The 21,131-nt window shown below is 41.1% G+C and overlaps 1 protein-coding gene across 2 annotated transcripts in view; it reads left to right on the top strand.

Annotated features, from left to right (window-relative positions):
- The first annotated feature begins 15,990 nt into the window (after positions 1–15,990).
- COL17A1 (collagen type XVII alpha 1 chain) overlaps positions 15,991–21,131 on the top strand; it is a 39,485-nt gene continuing 34,344 nt past the window's right edge. For both annotated transcript variants that reach the window (XM_053984334.1, XM_053984335.1), the window contains exons 1-2: positions 15,991–16,157; positions 20,606–20,671. In XM_053984334.1, the coding sequence (XP_053840309.1) occupies positions 20,617–20,671 (55 nt within the window). In that variant the 5' untranslated portion in view covers positions 15,991–16,157; positions 20,606–20,616. The remainder of the gene's footprint in view (positions 16,158–20,605; positions 20,672–21,131) is intronic.

A 21,131-nucleotide genomic window follows, 5' to 3' on the forward strand; every position in this document is an offset into this window, starting at 1 on the left:
AAACCAAAAGTAACTTCTTTTTGCCTTGTCTCGTTTACATCTGTGGCTTGCAATTTTTGAGGTACCTGTCTTGAAAAGAAAACCTGCCTGGATTTATTGTAGCTGAGGGGCACTGCAATTTGCCATTACAAAAGATAATGTAAGAGCCAGGTGAGATGAGCAGCGTAGTTCTCGCTGCTGCGTGTGTGAATAACCAAGTGGGTGAGGCACGGTGCTAATAAAAGGGGTCGACATACGATTGTCTCTTATTTCTGTGTCTGTGGGAATTTCCTCTAAGTCAAAGATTACAGTATGAAGTCTTTATGAGACTGTAGCAGACAAAGGAAACAATGAAGAGACCTTCAATGTTCTTGTCTTTGCTGGAGAACTGGTTGATCATTATTTTAAGAAAATTCAAGCCTTTTAAATCTAAACCCTTGCCCAAACTAGTCCCCGGTACAGCTTTTGCCATCTCTGATGGCCTGAGTATATTTTCGTGTTAAAAGTATTTGAATTGTAGCAGAGCTTGAAGAGTTGTTTCATTTTCTCACATACCTGCTATAAGAGTTCACTCTGTGCTGTGTGCACATAACTCTTGGGTTGCTCACATTTATCTGTACTGTTGGAATTGGTGAAGCTGAAAAAAATGAATCTGGTTTATTTGCAAGTGCAGACGAGCTGGTTTGAGCAGTTACCTATAGTTTGGAGGCTTTGGCAGGACCCAGTGGATTAAACTGGTGTACCAAACAAGTCATCCAGTGAGCATGCAAGCAGAGATGGAGGCTTCTCCTATTTCCTGAACTTATGGGGGTTTCCCTGTTGCTCTGAGTGCAGACATGAGTGACTAGTGTTCATCATCACCTCTGCAGTACCACTGGTTATTTTTATGTTTTAGAACAAATAACCATGCTACTGAGCACACCCTACCAAACTGCAGCATCAGCAGGCAAGATTTAAAAATACACTTCCTCCCCGGAAATTAATTAGATCATTTACCTGAGGCTAGAGAAAGCCTTATAAAGTAAAATTTTAGAAGTCTTTTCCTAAGAATGAAATAATAAAGTGTTCATGGCAGTTTTCCATCTCTTATACTGCTGAGAATAAAGTCATATCTAGAGGGCTGAGATTCAGTGTGGCAGTGTTATCAGGCACTGCCATGAGTTCATGTGGCAAATCAGGCTCACAAGTGAGTGAGAGCTGGCTGGAAGCTCTCTCCTGGTTTCTGTACAGTTAATAACTGATGTAACATTTCAAGTGTGCATGATTGTTGTGAGATGGGGGATATGTCTGTGGAATATTTATGCAAACCGAATCACATGTCTAAGGACAGCTGCCTCAGAATTGTGAGGCTGGCAATTCACCAAAATTTGTGAACAGATATGAAACTGTCACTTCTTAATGTAAAGGTTGAGGCAAATTCTTAAAATTCAAAAGATTTAAGATACTAAAAAACAATGGGAACTCAATAAATACTTTTTTATCACCCCTTCTCTCAAAATACTTAGCTAAAGGGAAGACAACATAATTGTCTTCAGTGCCATTTCTTTTAGCAAGTAAAAGGAAAGGGGCAATTCAGCTTCTTTCACTTTTCCCTTTTTCTTGAGTGAAATATACTGTTTAAGCTAGTCATGGCTCATTAAAAAATAAATTTTTCAGTGTTTATGACCTGTATTGCTTTTGTTCCAATTATTTCCAAAGCAATTTCAGTGCAAATCTTCTACTCATATTCCTATCTGAAATAACTGTGTTTTGAGTCTCTTTCTTTACACAGAAGTGTACAGAAAGTGTACAGAAGTATACAGAAAGCTTTACTGACAAGTGTGTAATATTTTCTTACAACCTTTCTGGTTCAAGTGATTACTGTTACAATATTTTTACTCTTGTGTTGTCTTCCTGTGGAAGGGCAGCTTAGCCCTTGTGACATTTGAAGTCATTGAGAAAGTTCCTGCTGAACTGAAGGGAAGCAGAACTCTGCCCTGATGGAACTTTAGTGGGAGTGTGGCATATGGAGTCAGCTAATGGTATTATTTCATGTGGTGCTGAGGATACTGGAATTGCAGCTGCCTGCATTACTGTGTTTCACACTCTGTGGGAAAGCCACCAGTCTCCCTCTCAACACATTAAGGCAGCTGTATTTTGGGTGAAGAACATTTGTCTTAAGTGGAGTGCAGGAACACTGAACTGATGCAAAGTGAACCAAGCTAGCAAACGCCACCTGCTTTAACTGGTGGGATGTTTTCTCTGCAGTAACCCAGGTGACTTCAAGTCTGTGTCCTGGCTGCAGTGACCTCCACTGCACACTTCAACAGACACTGAACAAGCTCTCTTTGTCATCAAACTCTTTGATGACAACCATGCCATACCATATTACATGACACTCCTGAAATGAGAAATCTTGCAGTTCATTCACAGCTGAAAGAGTTATTCTGCTTTTGATGCTTTAAAGTTTAGTGCATTTTTTCCTTGAGTTAATTACAAGCATTTCATGGGTAACATATGCCAAAATAAGCAATTTCATCATTGTTAAGTGCATGGTGGTAACTCAGCACATAGGTATGCACTAACAAGTTTTCTCTTGAAAGGCTCCTCAGGACTTAGATCAGCAGATAGACCACTCTTAAATTTTACATGGTGTATACCCTTCCTATTCTTGAGACTGTGAAACTGGGCATGGATAGTCTTAAAACTGTTCACATGCTGTCTGTATAGGAAGTCTTATGTGGGATTCATTTTTCTAGGATCAACAGTGCACAAATGGGTGTACACTACTTAACCATGTGTGACATGTGGGTGCAAAGATTAATCATGCATATCATCATCTACTCCCTCCAGTTTCCTCTGGTGACATGTTTCTTTTCCATCTCTTCAAGGAATTCTGGGTCAGATATTTTTTTCCTTAAAGCAGGATTCTAACTATGTAAAATCAAACCTAGAAGCTGTGAAACTCTCTGGTTTAACACTTCCTAGTCCTAAGGTTTTCTCTCCAACCTAGAAACCTGCTTTCTCATACTTCTACTTTGCTTAACCAGTTAATGTGCCTAGCTGTAACTGCTGATTTTCAAAAGATCTGTTTAACAACACAACAGGAACAAAACAAAGCAAAACCAACCAAACAAAGGGCAATAGGCAGAGGTGAGAAATGACAATGAGAGGAGGATCTCTTCTCCAGAGAGAATGTTTGTGCCAGTATCTGTTGCTGAAAGGTCTTCGTGTTTTGCCTTCTCAAGGAGTTTCAGGTTCCATTTAGTACAATTAGCTCTCCTTACCTATGTCCAGCTTCTCAGGTAAACATGGGTACATCTTGCAGGCAAGAAGTACAAATACATCTTAAAAGCCAACACTGAGAGATGCTGGAAGCTTATGCTGGCAGAGTCCTTGCATAGCAGTGCCAGGAAAACTGCAAATGAAGAAATTACCCTTTCTGCTCAGTGCTGCAGCCAGATCTCCGTCAGCTCTGCCAGCCTCTTTATTCTAGATTTTTCAAAGTCAAACTTGTAGTCTGATTTTGACACCAGACAGCCAAATCAAGGTACAGCGCTCTGAAGAGCCCACCAGGCAGTGGAGAGGCTGAAAGAATCTCAAGAAGCTAAATAATCAACAAGTTTTCCTTTTATTATAAATTCCAGTCTACCAAAGATTGATTGCCATGCATATTGCCAAGCCTCAGGAGCAGGCCAGAGAGGTGAAGTCATTCAGTGATGCACTTTTAAGACTTGGGTGTGTTACCAGGAGAATGGGAGCAATACCACTGAGGAGGAACAAAACAGGAACGATGTGGCTCATATATATTCCTTACAAAGAAAGATTTACCGTTTTAAGTAAACCTATGTGCGAGAACCATCCCCACAAATATGATGAAGTTGCAATGATTTACCGCCCAAATGTGGAGGATCAAACCTCACACTCTGAGGTTACCATGACAAACTCTTCTGCAGCTGTCAATTATTGCTGCATTTATTTTTTAAACAGCAAAACCACATGGGCCAGTTTCATATTTAGCTTAGGTGGTTTCATGGGAATTGATGATTTTATATCAACAACTAATTTCATTTAATTAGTTTGTAAGAATTCTGTTCATCTACATAATTTGGGCAGAAGAAAGGTAAGTAAAGTGAGATAAGATGAATGCTCAAGTGCTTTCTTTGTAGGAAGTAGCTGTGTAGGAGATGCAGCCTTCTCCAGTGTTTTGGTCTTTTAAAGCCATTACTAGAATTAATGCAGCTGTACTCTAACATTCCCTTTACAATTATGTCCCACTGACATGTTCAAACTGGTGCTGTAGGTAATTAAATTGTGAATTCATCAGCTTAGGTGGAGGAATCCCAAGGGGTGGTTACCAGATCAGGAAGGTTTTTGTGAAAAGATGGGTATGTGTTCAGAGCATCTTTAGAATATATTCCACAAAGGAATGTTTTTCCACTGATTTTGAAAAATGCAAATCCTAAGTATTAAAAAAATGCATTGAAGGCACACTCTTAGTATATTTTTCCTAATTCTTTAATATACGGTTTGCATTTGTCCCTGACAGTTCCTGAATACTTGACACAGACATATTCTATGAATATTGCACATTCACACAATGCACAGCAAACAATTGTCTTGTATTGGATCATACACTTACTTATTGCTAAGTTGTTTATGTGTTGGGAACTGTAGATTTTTTTATCATACACTTGACTTGTATTGCTTCTAGATGCTGTCCTTTTTTACTAGTTTGTTGTTCTTTCATTGTGCAAACACTATGCATTAGTTTTAGGAAAAGTTGAAGGATTCTGCTGACACTGCAAATAGTTAAGTAAGCAGAACAGAAGTAGGAGCATGTAATTCTAATAGCCCCTTTAACACCAGCCCAGCCGTGGTTCACTGCCCTCCCACCTGTGAGCTAATTGCTCTTGACTCTGGCAGTTGCTTAGTCTCTGTTTCCATTCCATATTATTCCCACTTGGTCTTTGTCTGCCTAAGTTTTCATTATAATATTTTATGCACATATATTGGCTTGTTGATTTCTTTATCTTTTGCTTGATTGCATACACTTGGCATATGTCAGCTGCCACAGATGCTCTTCAGCTACATTTTGGGTACTCAGGTGGAGGGGATTGAACCTCTTCATGGATGAGGATGGGGATATATGTGTATATCAATGTCTCACTGTGCATTAGGTATTGGGCATGGCTGTTTATTAGCAAATTAATTTGGTTCCAGGCATATTAAGAACACAATATGCATATTTTTCCAATACACACTGTTCATGCCTACAGTCTTAAGGAAATACCTTACAAAGCTAGAAGTTAGACACTGCCTGCTGTTCAGGTAGATAAGGTTCACAACAGTTTGGCACTGGTTGTTCTTAATTAGCAAAATAGGGTAGTTTTTACCTGCAGTTACAATTTTAAAGTCAAAAGCAAAACTGCCAGATTTATCATCAAAACAGTACTTAACTGAAATGTCATGCAGTTAAACCAGACCAGCATGTGTTTGACAGCCTTGGGCAACACTAGAAATGAAGTCCCCGGCTCAGCACAGTACTTAAATATGTGTGTAGCTTTAAGCACGTGGGTACTCCCTGTGAAGGCTGGAGGTAGTTCCCAGTTGGAAGTCTAGGAAACTCAATGTCTGAGGAAAGCTGCAGGAACAGGAAAAGCTTAGTTTGGTGTTGAAAACTGTCATGGCATATGTTACAACAGCATTCAAATACATAAAAGGTGACAGCAAAAAAGGAGATGAGTTACACTGAAAAGGGAAAAGAGGAAGTGATTGTCGGCTCAAGATATTTGTTTGGAACTTCAAGACATTTTCTAACAGCAAGTATGGGAGTTACAGAGCAGATCACATCAGGAGGCTCTGAAACCTCATAGAAAGTTTTAAGAGTGTTTTAAATAAAAACCTGTGAGGAATAATTAACATAGAGGTAAGCTTTGGACAGAGAGATGGACGAGAAATGTAATTGAAGGCCTTTTCAGCCTTGATTTCCACAGTTGTGTGATTTTATGTGCTTAAAATTGCACATGTACCATCAAAGTAAGTGTATAAAACTCTCACAGTGTTCTTCTTTATAGGCTTAGACAAATGCTGTTCTGAGTGAAGTGGGAACAGTGGATCAGTGCTCTTATTTGGCCTCATCCTTCAAAATGAAATAGCTTCAGTGAACTCAGTATACTGAACTCCAAAAAATACAAGCATTTGTTAGTGAGAGTACTTCAGATCACCACCTGTACTGTGTTTTATCCATTAGTTTTATATTGCCATTGTGCCTAACAGAATGATTTCTTAGTACAAATTTTAATATTTGGGGAGGAGGTGCAAATATTTTGTTCTGAACTCTTTAATTTATGCTGAAAACTAAAAACACCTTTAGGTGTTGTAGTTACAAAGCCTTCAGCTGACAACTTTAATCATGGATATTATTAAATTAGAATCCAGAAAGCGCCTTTGCAGACACTGGGTAAGGAAGGCAGCCACCATACCATGCATCTGGCAACCCTGTGATAATAATAAAAATATCCAAAAGGCTCCATGCCAGCAGGAACATCTGAAATACACAACATATGGAGTGAGGATGAGCCCAGAATGCCTTGATTTTAATAAGAGAAAGCTGCGTGTTATCACAGGTCTCACAGGACAAATTTCTGATGGATGCAAATTAATAAGAATCTGAATGGCTGTGAAATGAAAAGTTTTGAGTAACAACTAAGTTTCCAGCCAATCTTCCTGAGAAGAAGTGACAAACAACAGACCTAGCTTTTGGAAAAGGCAATACTTTTGTGCTTTGGATAAGAAACAGGATTTTTCAAGCAGAGACATGAAAATAGAGGTGGGCACAGTCAAAAGGTTCAGAGCCAAGTCAGAAAACTTGCCAGAAACTGGAAGCAGAGGCAACTTAAATAGCTTGGATCCAAGTTTGAGTGTTCACTTGTGAATGTTTTTCTCAGAACTATTTAGAAAAAATAATCTGCTAGTCTGAAGTCAGTGATCAAGTCCTGGAAAGGAAAGCTTCCTTTTTCACCAGGGTTCTGCCCTTCCAGCTGAGCAGCTGGAACACAGTGCATTTGCCATCATGCCATCTTTCATCCTTTTGATTTTAAATACCTTCTTGGTACTGGAGAAAAGCTGGTTTGTAAAATGAAACCCTCTTACAGGTGACGTTGTATAAAGGAGTGATAGAACCACTCCTGTCCCTGACTGGGGAGAGCAAGGAGTAGAAAGAAGAGTCTCTTGCAGCTTGGGAAACAGATTATATAGAGGCTTTCCCAGTAAAGCCAGCTGCTGCTCATTATGTTTCTCTGAATGTTCCTTGTTTATATGTTTGTTGTTTTGGTCATTGAAACTGAAATTGTAATACCTGTTTACCAAAATACTTGTTTAGCAAAATGTAATACTTGTTTAGCAAAAATAGTGAGCAATTCCAGGAAAACCCCCCGGGTGGAAGGCAATGTGACCCTCAGCCAGCTTGAGATCAAGAGAAATGAGTGAAAGAAGTCAGGAGGGAAAATGAAGAAGTGTTCCTGCCTAACTCCACAGAAATGAGTCTTGGTGAAAAGAAAAAACATCTCCATCAGCTATGGCATATTGGAGAGCTGGTCCTACAGTTGTCACCTTAACATTGTCGTTTTAATCATAGCAAAGAGTGACAGCTCAATTAAGTGAATTGTGATAGATGCAGAAACTTAGGATTGTCTGAGCTCCTACTACACATGAGCTAACTATAAGTCCTCCATGCATGAAAGAGCTGCATGATTTCTATAAAAATAATATTAGCTCTTATTATTGTTATGCTATTATTACTACTCTTTTTACTACTACTACACCAGCAGACATGGGCAGATATTCCAGAGACTTCATGGTCGATAATGTAAGGCTGTGAGGTGATTTCATGATGGCATTGCAGTACCTGAAGCGAGCCCATAAGAGAGCTGGAGAGGGACTTATGACAAGCACAGGTAGTGACAGGACATGAGCTGAATTGCTTCAAACTGAAAGGCTTTCATCAGATGTTAGGAAGAAATTCTTTGCTGTGAGAGTGTTGAAGCACTGGCACAGGTTGCCCAGAGAAGTTGTGGATGCCCCAGCCCTGGAAGTATTCAAGGCCAGGCTGGATGGGGTTTTGAGCAGCCTGGTCTAGTGGGTGGGGTCTCTGCCCATGTCAGGGGGCTGGAACTAGATGGTCTTAAAGGTCTCTTCCAACCCAAACCATTCTGTGATTCTAGGATTCTGCCTCTGTTCTTACAAGGCAGAAGTAAATAATATGAGAGAGCTCACACTTGTCTGTTCTCTTCTGGGTCACAAATCTTCTCTTTGTTTATTCTTGAAAACACTTTTTTGGGTTGTAATTAGCACATCACTTTGATTTGTATGGCAAAGGTGTGTCTGGCTAGAGATTTGCTTGCAGAAGCATGATCTCTAATGAAAAGTGAAAAACTTGGAAAGGTTCCCATTCTGAGAGAATGGGAGCATAAACAAAATAACCATGAATGGTGCTGAAAACTGCTTTAAACCCACATGAGAAGAAAGCTGCAAACTAAAAGATTGTCCTAGATTAAAGAACAGTGAGAGATCATAAAAAAAATTGGAAAATACTTGTTAATGAGCTGTAAGCCATGACTTTTTGCTTCTGTAATATTGCTCAAATATTTATTCTTATTCTAACTATTGATAAATGGTGTGTCTCTAACTGCATTGTAACTTCAGCCATGGTTTCCAGCTTTTACAATTGTCTGTTCTTAACTGACTCAGAGTCAAGGCAAAAAAGAAAATGTGAGGTCTGGCTTATTTTAACCCTTATATCTGTTTTTTTCCAAATGGTTTCTGAAGAGAAGTATTGAGTCTGTGTTGTGACTGTTCTCTGTGGATCTGGTCTGTTCTGTTTCTGTGGGGACATTTGTATGGTCAGAAATTCTGTGCCAGAGTGACGGATGTAGATGAGAAACTTGATCAATATTGTTGAAGTGCTGCATGTCAAAATAGAAGCAAGTCCACAAATGCTATAATTTTAACACAAGATATAGGTGAAAGACATTGTGAAAGAGATAAATAACTACTATTTCTAAAAATCCATATTTAACAGCAGAATTTGAGAAAGATAGACCTTGCACCTTTTGGCCAAGATCATAAAAATAAATCCCAGTGTAGAGAAAAAAAAGGATTCCAATTTCAGTCTGTGCCAACTCCCTCATGAACAGAGTAAAGATCTGTGTTATCTCCAGCATAACCATCAGGGAGCAGGCAGCACACTGTAGACACTTTACTCAATCCAAACTTTTTCAGTGACCAGTTGGAAAAAGGATACTATGCTTTCTGCAAACATCATATAAAGGAGTCTTTTTGTAAAGAACCAATTGACCCAACAAGTCAAGACAGAAGTATGTTCTGGTGAAGACACCTATACCTTCCCTATGGAAATACAGGCACAGTTGAAGTACTAAATTTGAAAAACTCACACATCTCTGTTTCAATGTGAATTGAAATAACATCTCTCCTATGACCACAAAACCTAGGAATGAATACATTCCTGTAACTACTTGCTAAAAAGAGAAGATGAGGAAAATTTGTGAAAGAAGTAGAAGGAGGACTGGTAATATCTCTGTCTTGAGGAAGATACTGAGAAATTCTTGAAGACACGAAGAGGTAGAAAAGTGTTGGAAACATAATTTTGACAATGTAGGAGAATGTTTCCACAGAAGAGACAGCTGAAGAAGTGAGAGCTACTGTCTCAATAAGATTGACTCATTCTTCAGTAATTTTTGCAGTGTGAGAGAGAAGGGTCTCCAGCCTCAGAACTGACAACACGTCCAAAGCTTCCAGCTGCCACGTGAGGTGTGTTCTGGAGAGCGATTTACCAAGAGTCTCATGTCCCATCTTGTGCTTGCAGTCCTGCAGGAGATCAGCAGTCTTCTAGTCATGTGTATTGGATAATAATATTTTATGCCTCTGGAATGTATCCTCTAATAAAGGAGTGCCATTTAAATTGGGGCTTTGCAAGCCTGCACATGGCAGGTTGAGCCTGTGTGCCCCAGGAAAAGCAGGTGCAGCATGACAGCAGCCAGGAAGGATTCAAGCCTTTCTGAGGACCAGTTCAGCAAATAAATAGCAGTAGAAACAGGAATAAAAGCATTTTCACACACTTTCTTGCCACAAGCATTTATAACAAGTGCTATGTCACCTTCAGAACCAAAATGAGATCCAGATTGCTCTTTTATTGTGTGTTATTAATCCAGATCTAAACAAATGCAACAGGAACAAGCCCAATTCAGCTTTATGCTAATGGAAACCAATCTCTTGATTTAAAACTGTTTTGCAATGCTCAAATAAGCATATGTTTGGAAATTGATTTATGGTTGTGAAGAACCCAGGAGAACAAAAAGCTGGTGTGAGCTGAAATACCCATCCCTAATTATAACACCAGTTTGTACTGTGATAAATTCCAATCCATGATAAATTCATAATGATCAGTGGCAATAAACAGGGCTTACAGCAGAGCATGTTCCCTTAGAGGGAGCACCGTAGTAACCCAGCAGGGACTTTTCATTCTGTTGTTTACATTGGCTGTGAAAAGTGAGCACCACCCTGAAATGCTTGAGAGCCTAATCACAGGAAGTACCTTCCTAGCAAAGAAGAAGGATGATGTTGACAGAGACCATCTCTGGACAGAAATCTTGCAGAACTCTGCAGCCTTCCATTCAAAGTCTGATTCAGGAAATTTGCTGAATGGCTTCAGTCTTTATTTTTCATGGAGAGTAGCAAGAACTTCCCAGGATATACAGAGAACATCTGTTCTAACATGTTTGTACAACAGCCCTATCCCCCCCCCCCCCCTCAGAAACTTTGCACCTAAGCTTGACAATTCCCTCAAAAACCTCATTATTTTAAAGGAAGCATTTTCTCAAAGCCTCTTCAGCTCAGGACAGACTGTTTAATCACAGGGTTGGAGAGAACAATGTGAAAATCACAGGTTTAAATCATTGTACAGTACATGTTTGCAAGTCCCAAGTGATTATATTCACCATTGGGATGACCTCTTGGTTCTCCACAAAAAATCAGAGTGTTTTGATTTCATTTTGTCATAGGCTTCAGACTAAGGTTGCAGTTCAGCTCCCTGTGTTGGTTTTTTGTAAGGGTCCTTAAACTTGAAGGCTTTGGACTGGCACAGGTAGAACTGGTAGAATTATTTGTTTGAAATACTAATTGCTTGAAATTTCAACCATGGATGTACTGGTGAGCTGTTCACAAATCATACCTTATTTTCTTTGGAGCTGCCAGAAAGGCTTTTTTAAAGTATTTTGTTTGTGGGTTTTTTGTTGTTGTTGTTGTTGTTGTTGTTTTTTGGTTTTTTTTTGGTTTTTTTTTTCCCATGGAGACATTTTTTGTAAACAGCTTGCTTTGATTTTTCTTCACTATGTGTATTGGCAGCACCACAGCCAGGTCATCTGGCACTGGTTGTGTCCCTTTGCTGTCTGCCTGAAATATTTGATATGTGAGGTTAGCACATGTAGTTTTTGTCTAAAAGGCACTGGTGCTAAAACTATGTTAAGGGTTCAGAGGTGGACTTTGAAACAGGCAGGAGTTCTCTAAAAGCCAGGGGACAGGAAATTATTTAATTCTGTGAATGCAACTTGCATAGTATGGTAAGTAAAATAGTCATGGACTGGTTCCTTTTGACCAAGCAGATTGGCCAGTGGGCTCATTGGGAATAACTACCAGCATCAAACAAAAGCCTCAGCCCAGCTGTGCTGCCATATGCAGCATGTGTTGCAGGCAACTCTTACCTAGGGGACAAAGTGAAAGGGATTATTCATCATGCCAGCACTGTGAAGAAGAATCTTATGGATGCACTTAAACTCACGGTGAAACCCCTCAGAGAGGCAGGGATCAGGGTCATCTGCTTCACAGCCCTGTTCCATGGCAGATGCTGTGGTGTGCTGGACAGCTGGAGGAGCTCCCTAATTTCTATGGGGACAGTGGGGTGGGGTGTGGAGAGAGGGGGAGGGAGAGATAACAGCAGGTTACCTTTGCACACAGATCTGTTTACATCGCAGCCTTGATGCCATTAGAGGTGAATCTGACATGGGTGATAATTCCTGGTTCTGCCAGCCAACTCCTGCTGTACAGCCTGACCTGTACTGAGATGTAAAATGTACCCAAGCATTGATGTGCATAAAAAGCAGCATGGGGGACAAGGGGGCCTCTAAGAGATGTGTTTTGTTTGGATCTGTCTGTCACCAAAACTTACATTATCAGGAGAAGTCCCAGACACAAGACAATGCACATGTCCATCCCCTGTCCTTGGACTGGGCTGCTTGCTAGTAACTATTAGGCAGTTGTATTGCAGAGCACCATGGCAGCACCAGGGCCCTGGTGTCTGTACAGACTTTTCTCTGAGCAGAGGTACACATCTGTCTACAGCTGCTGAAAAGACCCACTCCTCCTGTCTACATGGTGATAATAAGCCCAAGTCTTCAGCAACTTCCTCCCAGTTGCTGTGCCCCAGCAGAACAGTCCAGCCCCACCTCTCTGAGCCAGTACAATTCAGTCTTTCCTACACCGTTGAGGAGCTGTGTTTTGTAATGCTCCATAATATGAAGGTATAACTTTATTATAAATATTATTATTTATTGTTTGCACTGAGAAGCCATGTGGAATGCTATATAAAGCCAGAAGGAGAGAGAAAAGGCAGTCCTTAGCTGTACAATCTTTGTATTAACGAGTATAAACAGACTATTGATCACTGAAGTATCCTGGGACCTGAGAGATGGAGTTAGCAAAGTTTTTTTTGCATCCTGACATTACTCACCTCCCTGCACCCCAGAAAAGATGATCAGTTCCCAACAAGGCTTTTTTTCATGCCTGAGGTTACTCACGGTGAGTTTCCCAAGTGATGTGCAAACCATGGACTCAGGGCATTGAGTCAAGGGGTGACTCAAGAGACTCTGGTTGGTTCAGTGGCTGCCTGGCTGCCTTGTGTAAAACCAAGGCATGGAGGGATCTACAGTTGCTATACAGAAATAGGTGTGGTTTCTTCTTCCTTGTGCAAACCATCCTTGTGTGGGCCTGCACTATTCCAATCAGCTTCTTGGCTGATTCACAAGTTGTGTAATTTATGTTCCAATCAAGACAGAATTATGAGACCAATGTGCACCTTATTCATTCCTCCGCAGCTTCCTTTGAAGGTGACAAATTATCATAACTTATCTGCTTCTAAACCATGAACATACCTTAAGCTTTTAGAGAATAGCCATGACAAAACAAGCTGGTTCAGCTTTGAGAACTTTTATATTTGAAGTTCCGTTGCAGAGTAAGGAGTGATTTAGATGTGCTGTAGTACAGCCCAGATCCAGGAGCAGTGAATGGGCAGAGTTCTGCCTCATCTTCTCAATTTTTTCAGTGCAAGCATCAGATGCTATAAACTCTTGGAGCGTCTTTCACCAGAAAGATGGTGCTGTCTTCAACTGTGATTTGATGTCTCTAATTGCCAGACCAAGGCATTGATGAAAGCTCAGCGTGTCTGAAGCTTTTTCTTGTGCTGGGAGCAGGAAAAGCAGCAAACTGCATCTGGTAGAGCATTCCAGGTACACCCACCAGGAGCATGTCTCTACCTCAGCAGACTTCTAGGGCTTCTACAATCAAAATTGAGCAGAACAGATGAGGGATGGGATGATGGTGATTGTTACTCCAAAAGGAGCTCATGGTGCCTCCCCTGCTCTAACCACCAGTCCACATACCACTGTTAGTGCAGGAGTGGCAGCTGATGACCTGAAGCTGGGTTTGCTGCAATTCTTTGCACTCTGCCACTAGACACCTGACTTACAGTGACTCTGAGTATCTGAGGCAATCATTGAGTTCAGTAAAAGCTGTGGAACAGCTCAGGACCTTTCTAAATTATGTCATTGTTGTTGACACTTGCCCAGCAGGGACCTGAGTGAACTAATCAATGTGTTTCAGCAGGCAGCACTCTCAACTCCATCTTGTCTTATACTGTCCCTGTGAAATGCGAGGTCAGTTCTCAAGAGGCTCTCAAGATGTGATTTATTTTCAGTTTCCTTTTAAATCACCTTCATTTTATACCATACCTCCACCTTCCTTAACTTTCCAGTGAGAAATTGGCAAAATGTCTCATGAAGAGATGCTCCTTGAGCACTTTGTTCTTAATAAACATTAAACCAGGATCTTTGTCACAACATTGCAGGGATTAAAATACTGTAATTTTCTTATTTTATCAAAATTGTGGTAGCTTTATTTTGTTTACAAGTAAAAAAAACCTGGTAGACAGAGGTAAATGAGGATGGAAATTTCTCCAATCCTGAGAACTTTGTCTGAAATGTGACACTTTGTCTGAAAATGAGACATTGTCTCTTGCTCCAGTGAAGTCTGTGTGCCATTCCAGTAAGTCTCCCTCATACTGACAGATTTTACAGAGCTAGAATATTCCAGTGAATTCAGTGCTGTTTTTCCTTGAACAACGTGTGTGTCTGAAGCACACACTGGATTGTGCTGAAAGTGAATGAAGCTGAGTGTGAATGAACTGCAGGTTTTAGGTGCAGTTGATGACAGGAGGGACAGTTTTGTGTCATGTTCAAAGAGCATGAAGTTCAGAAAGCTAGAGCCACCTTTATCCTTTTGTTCAAGGCTTAAAGCTAAGTGCAGTTTGACCAGGTCTCGGGCTGAGTTCTACCTCTTAATGACTTAATTACCACATGCAGCTTGTTTAGACAACTAAATATTATTTGATTAGTGTTCTAAAAGGAGAGTAATAGATGCTTCCTGCATGCAGGGAAGAAATTATGCTGCATAAATACCTGACTAAAGGTAAATATAAATACAAGGTCTGGCCTTTAGGAGATGCATTGATCAATTCTGAAGAGGTCCTGATGCCTATCAAAAACACAGGGTATAGCCTTTAGAGTGGAGTGCAGTGCTGTAGAGCAGCCATGTCCCTACGCACCTTTGAAAATTTCCAATACAGAACTTAAAAGAATAGGGTACCATCTTGACAGTACAGGGCTACACCCCCTTAAAAGGTCTGGGAAAAAATCCACATGAAGTGTTAGCTTCTTTCCTATTCAGCAGAACAAATCTGTCAAAATCTGTGTAGGATGGGAAAAGCCAAGGTGAATTCTGATTCTTACAAAGAAGAACGGGACACTCAATGGCACAGTTATGTTCCGTAGGAGGAAAAAAATTTACACAAGGTATAGTTAAGCTATAAAAATCTTTGCTGTAGGACACTGTGCATATAAAATGTACAGATTCAAAAACTAATTGAACAAACAAATGGAAAACCATCTGTCAAAAAATGACTGCAGTACTGTCACTTTTGACTCTGTACATCAGGAAAATACCTGCATGTGCTTGTCCTGTTCAGCTGGTGTTCCCAGAGCTGTCACAATGAGCTGTGGTAAGAAAGCAGGGTCCTGAGCTGGATGGAGGCTTGCTTTAACCCACCATGGCTGCCCTTCTACTTCAGTTCCTATGCAGTGAGAAGTTTGCAGGTAGTATACATGGAAGAAATTTTGTTTCTTACTTAATTGGTGTATTTTTATTTATTAATATTGCTGTCTTCTGAACAGAGATAAATATCTGTAGGGTTGGCAAAACACTTCAGATCCCTGACCTGAGTAGTTTTCAGCCAGTTTGTAGTAGCTGGTAGTTCAGCCTGTTGTATTTGCAAGCAGCAGAATATGCTTAACTTGCAGGCAGCTTTGCAGTGGTATCAGCAAGTGCTATGTAATTTCCTGCAAGAAAATTCCCAAACAGATCTCAGATCATGTATCAGAAAGTACTGCTATACATGTTCACGTTCCCTGACATAAGCCTTTATACCTTTGGGATCTTAATAGTTAATCTACCTGAGTGAATAGGAAGGAGCATTTTTACTTTCAATAAAGTTTGATTCCTGGAGGCAGATCTTTTTTTTCAGTGAGTGTCAGATAATTTGAAGGTTAGGGTGAGGCAGGAAACCACGACACGCCTTTGTTGGGACTTGTATAAGGGCTCGGGAATAGAAAAGCAAAAGAAGGGCAAGAATAAAACAGGAGAAATAAAGAAGAGGTGAACATTTTTGGATGATCACTCAGGTTCCACACACCTCTGGAAGGACATGATATAAAGTGTAGGTGGCAAATTTTTGGTAGAAGGGAAGCAGTTGAAGAGAAGAAAAGATTTTCAGTTCAGTAACCAAAGCACTCCAGGTAAGTTACATTACTTTTAAAAAAAAAAAAGCAGAAAAAGGTATTCTTTATTTTCTGTGTTCCAGATTCCTTTAAGAACAAGGCTGACTTTTCAGGCAGGATAAAGCAGGTGTTACATTTTTCTATGGGGAATACAATATAAAAACAAGTTTGCTTAAGGGCTGGATCATTTTGGATTTCTGTTTGTCAGTGAATACTACTCGTTTGAAAAGAGTATCCATTGAAAAGAGTTTACCAGCTGGGAGAAACGAAATGTGAAGCCAAGTTATTGGTACATTTTTAATGCGTTTTGTGAAACGACCGCAAAATCAATAAAATTTAGCTGAATTTCTCTATTCCATAAGCGTATTGGCATGGTGAAATGCAGGTCATCTGTTGGCTGTTTTTAAAAGTGAGCAGAGCTGGAATATGCTGGAGGAGTAGTGATTGTAAATTGGAGCTTCAGATGTTGGGTGCAGGGTGTAATATTAAGGAATAAATCTCTAGTTGTGAGAATGCCTAAAACTGCTTCTGAGTGAAAGTTTGCGTTGCCATGGACAAACTCTTTGTCTCAAAGAAGTGAGTTTGTTATCAGCAGTGACTCATTGATCATGTATTTTGTGCTGTATTTTTTTCATAGAAGATTATGAGGTGTTTTGGTCACAGTAAGTCAGAAGAGTGTGATTTGAGAATCAGTTTGAATCCTTTCTACAGCAAGTCCAGCAATTTGACCATAGTGGCATAAAATAAAAGATTTGCCTTTTCCTGTCTTTAGACTGACTCGAGTGACTTTAGAGAAGGTACTTTTCCATGTCTAGTTGCTTCATTAGTGAAATGGTGACAGCAGATCTTTCCCATTCTGCAAACACTTTTTTCATTAGTACCAGGTTGTCTCCTTTTCTGTGCCAGAGCCAAGAAGTTTGTGCCGGTCAGAATGGCCTATTTCTTTTTGAGTAGCACAGTTAAATAGAGATGGCGAGGACATATTTTTGAAAGGAAGGTGTCTGGCAGAGCAGAGTGAAGTCTGGGCAGTGCTGTTGCTTGTGCTCTGAGATGTGAGCACATACTGGTGTCAAAGAAGCCGGGACAGGCTGTAGGCAGGGCAGAATTTGGTTCCTACAGTATGTCCAAGCTTTGGCTGCTTCCCTGAGAGTTGCATAATTTCAGCCTACAAAATGAGCAGATTTAGAAATACGATTTGGTTTATTCAATTCTTACTGTGTTGGTTTTGATAACGTGACTTGAAAGTAACAGCTTTTAGAGCAGAATGAGAATATCAAATTCCTAGTCTGTGCGATCAAAAGAAATAAGGGATCATTTTTTCACCAGTTCTTTTAGTTTCAGGCCAGTGGCAGCTGAAAGGCTTGGTTGAGAGGAAGGGGCACCTAAAAGACATGTAATATGATGGGAGGCATAGTCAGTGGTATCATTTGGAGACATCTGCTGAGTGTCAGAGTATTCATGATCAAAAGATTCTGCTGACATTAAATATTATTAATCTCAGCACCTGCAGGTGCCTCTTTCTCCTAATGGTGTGTCTCACAGCAGTAACTCTCCTCTCTGGAGAGAGGAGAGAGCTGAAAGGATGTGCTGTGAGTGCAACAGCATTGTGAGATGAAAACTGGGAGAACACTATGGAGGGATAAAAGTACCTGAAATGTGCCTGCTTTTATTTTTCCACCAAAGGACACCCTTATGGCTATTCCACTCCCCTTTGAAAAATATCAGTAATAAATTTTATTACCATTGCATACAATGCCTAGATTCTAAAATGATAGGAGGGGATTAAATGTCCCATCTCAGAATGGCTTAGTGTCCTTGCCAGTGTTGCACTGCAGTGAGGTGGAACAGGGGATGCAAGGGTTACCCTGCATTGTCAGGCATTTGTGGGAAGCACAGATCTGAGCACATCTTGCAGTGCTGGGCAGCTTTTACTATCCTTCAGCTTTCAATGCTGTACAAAGAAGCAGCCTGCACAAGTGTGGCAGTGCCACACTTCCACCTGGTTCCTAGTGCCAATAATGGCTGCAAGTTCTTGTTTTCTGTGGGTGCCACAAGCACACTACAGGCCCTGAGTTACGTATAAAGGGCCATAGTGGTGCTGTCTTACCTTCCTGCACTGTTTGAGTGACCCCACTTCACAAGTTGCTGCTTGTTGCTCCGAGATGACTGCAGATGACTTCTCTGATTCAACAGCGCTGTTGCTGTGCCACAGACACAGCCCACAGCTATGCCTTTGTGCCTCCAGATAGGAGCTGGGGAGATGAGTCAGGCCTGGCAGGTAATGGAAATGCAGCACAGTCAGTCTGCTGACATCCATGTGCCAAGCACACATACAGAGGCAATGTGTGCTGGGGCTGGACTGTGGCATGCATGGCTCCAAAGATGGACTTCAACCTATTTTTTTTTTCCTAACTGATATCACAGCAAGATATTTCCCTTTCTCAAGGGAAGGCAAAGATGCAGAAGATGCATTCACTCCATGGTAGTGCTAGCCTCTTCCAGCACCCATAACTAGCACCACCTCCCAGTGGCAGAGAGAAAGTGGAGTTCTACAAAGCAGTAGGAAAGCAGTTTCCAAATACAATTAGTGCTCCTTGCCAAAACCACTGATAAAGCCAGAGGTGCTGACATCTAGACGACAGCTTCCAGCATCTGTTTTTAGGGAGAGAGCTTGAAAGACGCTTCCACTGTTCATGCAATAAGGAAGAGTTGCAGAGATAATGCCTCTCCTTGGAGTGAATGGCCAGAAACCCTTCTGTTGCAGGGGACTGTTACCCTGCTGGAGGAGGAACTCTCCTAATGCATGTAGCTGGAGTCTTGCATGTATGTTGGAATCAACACCCTGGAAAATCCCTTGGAAATCCCTAATGTTAGCAAGCATTGTGAGGATTGAACAGCATCCTGCTGCTACCTGGTTGTGTAAGGACTTGGATGTGGCCTCAGGAGCTCCACAAACAGGGCTGCTTAAACAAGTTTAGGGTCAGCAGTGCAGAGTGAGGGCTGTGGGCACTGTGGTGTTCTCTGCAAAGTGCAGATGAGTCTGTCATGGGGGGCTAAAGTGGCTTGCCTGGCACTGTGCCTTCTCCACTCAAATTGTTCCTGTCCAGCTCTGGGAATAGCAGGAGCTGGTTAAAAAAATAATTAATCTGAATGTTGGATATTCCTGCAGATTCTCTGATGCATCTTGCCTTGTGTCAGTGTTTATACCTGAGCAGTACAAGTGTAACATCAAGGGGGCTGCAGTTTACAGAAGAGTAAAAGAAATCATGAGAATCAAATTTAACAGAACTGGGGGACATGGTCTTGGGTTCTGCATCAAGCTGGGCTTTAAAACTTGGAAGGGATTTTGCCCAAAGCTTTTTTTAGACTCAGCATCTTAAATGTGTTGGTTTTGGTACAGCTGGGCCTTCAGTTTAAAGGCGGAGACTTCAAATCCAGTGAAAAGTTTTGGCCTACGATGAGCTTGTCTGTAAATTAAAATCTCTTCCTTCTCATTGTCTGTGGCTGCACAAGACGAAATGTTATCTTAGCAAGACTAGGAATGAACAATTGTGTGGTTCCTTCTGTCAGAAGTGTTTTTTCTTCTAGATGATGTCTCTTTTCCACAATCATGTTTTTTTGTGGTATTCCTGCCTTGGCAGACAGTCATACCTCTGGTAGAGATTATAATTTTGACTAGAGAGGGATCCAAGTAATGAAAAAGAATGTTCACAGCATTCATAGTATCAATTCCAGCACTGTGTAGACTGACCTGGCATTAAAGTAGATAAGATTCCAAAGCCACAGACAGGGTCTCCAAACTGTTGCTGCACTACCAGTAAAACAAGGTAAAGTTTAAGTTCCTTGCTGTCAAAAATAGCTAGTTCAAAGGTACCCCCGGTGGTTTTTCTGCTTTGCTGAAGTCAGTGCTGTGGCTTTAGCATCAGTGTACCCTGAGAATGCACTATTACTGTTAGCAGGGCAGCAGTATTTCTGCTGAGGTTTTTCTGGCAGTACTGGTAAGGTGCAGGGAGCTTACTCCTGCAGCTTTGCCTGCACAGTTAATCCTGCACTGTTGAGTCTTGCCCAGAAAAAATGTGTGGGAGTAGTGTTTTGGTCCACTGGTTTTCATCAAACCTTTATAGGGGCACAGCTGGAGACCATAATATAGTGTAGTCTGGATAGAAATCCAGGTCTAAACTCCCATCACTGCGTGGATTCAACTGCCTCTATCTTACCTGTTGGCTTTACACCCCCTCTTGGTGTTTCAGCTCTGCTGCCTTGTGCAGCATCCAGTGTTGTAGGTGGCAGTCCATCAGTAGTAATCACATGGCTCTGGAAGGGCTCTGTAAACTCCCTGGTACAGACATTTTCCAGGCAGTCTGGTCCCCATCCAAAGTGAACAAAGTGGTGGGACTTGTGGGGACCTGTTGTCATTTCTTACTCTTCACAGGGCTCTGAGTGCAATCCCTCTGTTTTCTGTGCAGGTGGCAATGATATGGATTCTGTAACAAAGAAAACGAGGCAAGATGGATCAGAAGTTACTGAAAGACGTAAGGAGGAGATTTTTAATTTTTATATCACATTCCAAAAAATCCCAGAATTGAATGGCCATTTCTGTAAGGGACTAAATGCTGACCCGAGGTCCAGAACGAAATTCTGCTCCCGGCCCTGGTCTCTGTGTTGAAGTCAGAATAAGGAATAGAATGGGCCAAGATCAGACATTTAGAGATGTGTATCGTGACCTGATTGTTTAGCCAGATGATTGCCCTGTGCTAGCATTTCTAACCAGTAGACAGATGCTGCTCCTGCCTCTGGTATCAGTGCCCTGGGTGGCCTAGAAATTGTCTGGTGGCTTTGTGTAAAACTGGTTGATTTTCTGCTGACCTTATGAGAATTAACTAGTAGGAAGGTACTACCATGGGCTTTGCTGTTACAGCAATGGCTGTGGTTCAGAAGTGCCCAGAAATTTTGCAGGGATCTTGTACAGAAAAAAAACTGTCATGGCAGTAA

The sequence above is a fragment of the Vidua macroura genome, chromosome 8 (genome assembly GCF_024509145.1).
Source record: "Vidua macroura isolate BioBank_ID:100142 chromosome 8, ASM2450914v1, whole genome shotgun sequence".
NCBI lineage: Eukaryota > Metazoa > Chordata > Aves > Passeriformes > Viduidae > Vidua > Vidua macroura.